The 5,698-nt window shown below is 47.8% G+C and overlaps 1 protein-coding gene across 1 annotated transcript; it reads left to right on the top strand.

Annotated features, from left to right (window-relative positions):
- Positions 1-249: 249 nt before the first annotated feature.
- On the top strand, positions 250-5,033 carry LOC142767606 (uncharacterized). The gene is made up of 3 exons (XM_075869616.1): positions 250-593; positions 2,041-2,134; positions 3,057-5,033. Exons 1-3 carry the CDS (start codon positions 441-443, stop codon positions 4,007-4,009), a joined length of 1,200 nt encoding a protein of 399 aa, XP_075725731.1. The 5' UTR covers positions 250-440; the 3' UTR covers positions 4,010-5,033.
- The last annotated feature ends 665 nt before the right edge of the window (positions 5,034-5,698 follow it).

The raw sequence follows: 5,698 nt of genomic DNA, 5'->3' as shown, positions 1-5,698 counted from the left end.
GAATATGTGGGGCGGAAGTTCGCAGCACCAGCCATCAAGGTGCAGCACGCCCATCAGGATGCAGTTGATTCGTGGATGGTAGTACAGGGCGTAGCGGGCCTTGCGAGCAGGACGCTGGTGACGCCACCCCCGCACACGCCAGAGAATGTGTGCGGGGGAACGTCGCAGCACCAGCCATCAAGGTGCAGCACGCCCATCAGGATGCAGAGGATCGTGGATGGCCGTACAGGGCGTAAAGGGCCCGGCTAGAGTGCCTCGATGCGCGCGCCCCCGCTTAGAGTGGTGTCAGCTTTTGCAAGGGCAGATGCCGCCGCCTCGGCTTCGGCGCCAGCGCGACCGCCATTTTGGCGCCTCCGGCCGGTAGTTCGTGCTTGGCGTGTGAGGTGTTGTTGGGCAGTGTTCATTCCCTTACAGTTTTATGCACCCATCTCCGCATCACCATGCCCGGCTGCTGCGTGCCGCAGTGCTCGAATCACTCGAGAAACGGATGGAAGTTGTACCGGTTTCCAAGATACCCAAAAAGAAGGCTTCTTTGGACCGTTAAAATCAAACGAGACAAGTGGCAACCGACTAATACGTCGCACGTATGCAGCGTAAGTAAACATTTTTTTTAGTGCGTCGTATTCTGACTGGTCAGCATTATTTAGGGCGCCGTTGTTTTTTATTTAGGTGCGCAATGTAAACGCAGGACAGCCAAACGTCGTGCAGGGTACTGTGCGGCGTGCTCGTGTTAAAAGATCACGCTTTAAGAAAATGCGTCAAGTACGGGGGCTTCGGAAGCCCCCGTGTCGATAACATTTCATGCTGGTTCAAGGGCCTCGAGTGTGCTACTACATTCATAGGAATTGCGACTAGTTTCAGTGCCCTTGCACGGGAAAGTGTTGCCTTGGCAGCAGCATTGTGAAATCCTTCCCACCCCCTACCCGAGGCTGTTAATTTCGTGCACTGCGCTTCGCAGCTATTTTGCTCGCGAGACCGGCTGCCGCTGTCGTGACCGTCCGCCTCGCAGCCCGAAGACAGACTTCGTGAAATTGCCGTACTCGCTCGCCAACTCGCCCCGACAGCGTACGCGTCGACCGGGTGCTGGCGGAGTTGAGCTGAACGAAAAGTAGGCAAGAGATGGGGACGCAGGAGGTGTAGTTAAACAGATGAGAATTTAGAAAGTGGAGGAGGGAGAAAATTATATGCAAGGGCAGAAAACGGGGAGTGAGTTCAGGCCGCGTGCCGGCGAGCGAGTACGGAAATCTGACGGCGCCTGACTGCTGCCGAACTTCAAGAGTACGGCACGTAGAGTTCACGTAATTCACATAAGAGGAAATTGGACGTGAAATGCGCGCATATGGCCTCGCAGGGAATTAACATAGGCTCGGGTGCGTGGTAGGGGGATTTCACAACGCTTACGAGGCCTGCCCATGTTTATTCGTGCACGCGTTGGCACTGATCGGTCGAAATTTGAACGCCTCTTGTGAAATCAAGCCGTTTGAACATAAACATGCTGTTCCTGCGAAAAACTCGTAATATTACGAGGCCGGACTTCTGCCCGTCTTGTGTGTATCGTCGTATGTATACTTGGGAATCAGGAACACATCAGTGACGAACAAAACAAGCGCTGTTACGGAGTGTTGTCATTTTTACCTGAAAAATAAATTCGATTGCTTTGGGAACTTGGAGGCTTGGGTACAAAGCTTTCGATAGAACGAAATCTGTAACGCTCACTACAAAATCAGACCTGGTCCTTTGTCGGCACAATAGACTATTATTTTATTCACATGAATTCAGGAATCCTTACAGATTTTCAGTGCGAAAATTGAAAGGGTTATTATGACAGCAGGCTGGGTCTATGATCGCGCTCACTGAAGTGGCTTACGTGAAAGCGCGCGTGAGCTCAATTAGTTTCCTTCTTTTTGTGCTTCAAAGTTGCTGCTAGTTCCTGCTGCGAATCATACTGAATGCATACATGAAATCTTGTTTATTGACAGTGACAGACATTCGTTTTTCTTCTGCCAGTGTGTTAATTTCCAATTCTGGTTTTATTTGCAGGCTCACTTTGAAGAGAACAACTATGAGCAACATCGTGCGGATGGCTGGAAGAAGTTGAAACCAAATGCCGTCCCAACTTTGTTCACATTCAAACGTAAGATTGAACTTTTTTCTTGCATTACATAAAGCAGCACCAGTTGCAAGTACTCTATGTACCTGGGATTTCTACGAAGCTAACACCAAATAGGTCCTCATATGCTGCGTCCACATTAGTGCATAAATTCTGGAAATGCAGTCACGGACAAAGCTAGGAAATGCGAACACAAAAATGTGAACCAGACCACGCAAAATCGAAAAATACTGCTAATATTAGACGGTCAAATAATGGCACGTTATTAGTGCGTTTGGAAAGCTACATTTCCCTACTTTGTTTTTGTGATTACGTTGCATAACTTTGACTTGCATGTAAAAAAAATTGCGATACTTGAGTGTTGTGGTTTATATTTCTTGTTTGCATTTTTTGGTCATGACTGTATATACGTCTGGATTTCAGTGTTTACAGGCATGACCCACTGCACAACAGTTTTCCGCTACTTAGCACACGGTCGTGTACTGCTAGGATGTCAGGTGCAGTGGCTATGTTATTTACAAAGGGGTAAAACGGAAACCATTATGTATACGAGATCCACGATGCACGAACCCCCACTACAGTGCGCCTCATTACCTGCGTTGCGTTGGCGTGTTAAGCCCTACAATCAAATAATCAATACACTGCATAGGGAGCGAATGTCAGTTGAGCCCTCCACAACGGCGCACACGTGTAGCTCTGGCATATGAAGCTCCAATTTGAATTAGAGCCATTTATTGTGGGGAGAAATTTTGAGCACAATTTAATTATGGTATTTTAAGACCTTCCCCTATCCCTTGTGGAAAGGGCGGGGGAAGGACAAGTGTCTTCCTCACGTCAATAACTAAGCCGGTATCTGCTGCATGTGTTACATTTGTAAAATTAACAAGCTAGACATGAACTGGCATTGCTTGAATATGTTCATGAATACATACATTTCTGCTTGCAGCACTGCCTAAGGAACGAAAGCCACCAAAAGAAAGAACTGTGCCTGCACCCTCCAGCAACGAGACCAACAAATCTCCTCCTGGTCTGCGTCAATATCCAGCTGCAGTTAAAACTACCCTAGAGACCCCACAAAACCACGCCGTTCCTGAATCTACACGGCAAGGAACATCGTGTTATGGGCACGACACCATGGAAGTTGACGACGCCGTTGTTGAACTGTCAGCGAACACTAGTGATGCAGATTCAAGGGAAGTTAATGCAGCGGCTGGTGAGATATCAAATTCTACTGCAGAATCAGCAGAACTGAAGAAGAAGCTTGCTGACCTTACAAGAAAGTACTCTGAACTTCAGCAACATCATGACACAGCCAAGAACACCATTAGTGGTCTCAAGAAAAAAGTGCAAAAACTCGAGACTGAGGCAACAAATATTTCGCAAAATATGAAATTTCTCAACGACGATCAAGTACGCGCTCTCTCAAGGAGCAGCAGCTTGGGGAACTCTTGGTCTCCGCACACTGTCAAGCAAGGCCTTCAAATTAAGTTTGCTTGTGGAACAGCCGGATATGAAACTTTGAGAAAAATGGGATATCCTCTCCCATCCAAAAGAACGCTCGCACGGAGGATTCAAAATTTGAAGTTTCTTCCAGGCGTTCTTCACGAAGTGATAGACGTTATGAAATGCAAAGCCGAGACCATGGAGGATGTAGAAAAGGACTGCGTCCTTTTTTTGGATGAAATGGAGATAGTGCCGGGGTTTGAGCTAGATCGGGCTGAAGACGCACTTCTCGGAGGAATAACTCTTCCTCCGAAGCCTGAAGAGCCTGCGGTTCATGCTCTGGTATTTATGTTGGGTGGACTTAACCAGCGATGGAAGCAGGTGATTGCATATGAATTTACCGGAAGAAACATCGATGGCGGCTTGCTGAAAAACTATGTGTTGGAACTAGTATAGCTGTGCAGTCAAATATATCTGAGAGTTCACGCAATCACATGTGACATGGGCTCGGCAAACCGCGCAATGTGGAGGGAATTCGCCTTTTCCAGTCACAGAGATTCTTCCACGGTGTGCTCCATACCTCATCCGTGCATGGACGGGAAGGAACTTTTTTTCATTGCTGATCCGGCTCACGTCTTGAAGAACCTCAGAGGCCAGCTCTTGAGCTCAGAAGTTTTCACGTTGAGTGAGGCCACAGTTGCCAAACATGGCCTGCCTTCTTCACAAGTCAACTTGGAATATGTTCAGGCTGTGCTCGAAGAAGATTCTAAAAGAGAACTGAAGGTAGCCCCAAACTTATCCGAAATGCACACCAGCGCAGGCCACTTCACCAAAATGAAGGTTGGTGTCGCTGTACAACTTTTTCGGGAAGCTCCCCCAGCTATCAGATTCCTTATAAAGGAAGGAGTTCTTAAACAGGAAGCAGAAACAACAGCTTGGTTCATGGAGCTGATTTCAAAATGGTATGCACTGATGTCTTCGCGGCATCCAACACTGGCCCTGAGTCGGAGAAGTAGGGCTAAGTACTCCGAAGCCCTAGATACATTACACACAGCAATAGAAACGATCAGAACTATGAAAATGGGTGCCACATCCCATTGGAAACCGTCGCAAGCAGGTGTACTCATATCAACTACAGTTGTACTTCGCCTCCAAGACGTTCTTTTAGGAGACGAAGGCTATGAGTTTTTTTCTTACGAGCAGGCTCCTGCAGGACTGCTTAGAGAACCTCTTTTCTGTGGTGCGGCTTATGAAGCCGGTTCCCAATGCCTACGATCTCAAGTGCGCTCTGAGACTGGTGAGCGTAAGCCAATTTTTGCATACACCGAGGACGACCAGCTACGAGCTTGATGACAGGGAGTACCTGGTGGACCTGCTATCCCAGGGGAAGGAAGCCTGCGTCGAGAAGGAAGCTCAAGAAATCGATAATTCAGAGATTTTGTTCATCGAAGGATTGTCGTCCACAGAATGCAGTATTCTGTTTTACCTAGGAGGATTTATTTTGAAGGGAATTTTGACATCTGTGAAGTGCACAAAATGCAAAGATGCTCTCCTTGGAACTGCCAACGACGAGCATGCTTCGCTGACAGCACTGAAAGAGTACGTATCAGATGGAGGCAACCTCACCTACCCCAGCAAGGGAGTTATGAAAGCCTTGATAGACTATGAGGAGCATTTTGCTGCCATAAACTCTTGGTGCACGGACAAAGTAGTCACGATGAAGTCGCCGCTTCGTTCACTCACCGCATACCTAAACAAGGTGCACCGCCGCAGCTTGTGTGTATGCGCGGAGCACGAGGACAGTATATACCGTCTGCTCACAGAGAGGTACGCAAGAATAAGGCTGCGCATTCACCTTCGGCAGGTTCCAGTCGGGAGTTGCAATGGACATGCAAGCAAAACATGTGCCGGCGTCGACCTCTCATGAGAAATGGACACGCCAAGATAAGCTGTATGCTTAAAAGGTTTCGGCTCACGTGGGCACGCTTTTGACTCTTGCATTTTTTATTTTTAAACATTTCATTTCGTACTGCACTTGGTTTGTCTTGTATCTGACTTTGATTTTCACTAGTGGGACAACGCAGCATTAAGGCGCACAAATAAATGGCCTGTTCACTGAAATCGTGGGTGTCGTTTCATAAAGGT

The sequence above is a fragment of the Rhipicephalus microplus genome, chromosome 7 (assembly GCF_043290135.1).
Source record: "Rhipicephalus microplus isolate Deutch F79 chromosome 7, USDA_Rmic, whole genome shotgun sequence".
NCBI lineage: Eukaryota > Metazoa > Arthropoda > Arachnida > Ixodida > Ixodidae > Rhipicephalus > Rhipicephalus microplus.
Note: the sequence above shows the minus strand (reverse complement) of the source record. Positions and strands in the feature narration are given on the sequence as shown.

Excerpts from the sequence above, each read along its gene's own strand:
- LOC142767606 (XM_075869616.1), top strand. The coding sequence starts at position 441 with ATGCCCGGCTGCTGCGTGCCGCAGTGCTCGAATCACTCGAGAAACGGA. Across the intron at positions 594-2,040 it reads ATACGTCGCACGTATGCAGC|GCTCACTTTGAAGAGAACAA; the intron begins GTAAGTAAACAT and ends TTTTATTTGCAG. Across the intron at positions 2,135-3,056 it reads AACTTTGTTCACATTCAAAC|CACTGCCTAAGGAACGAAAG; the intron begins GTAAGATTGAAC and ends TTCTGCTTGCAG.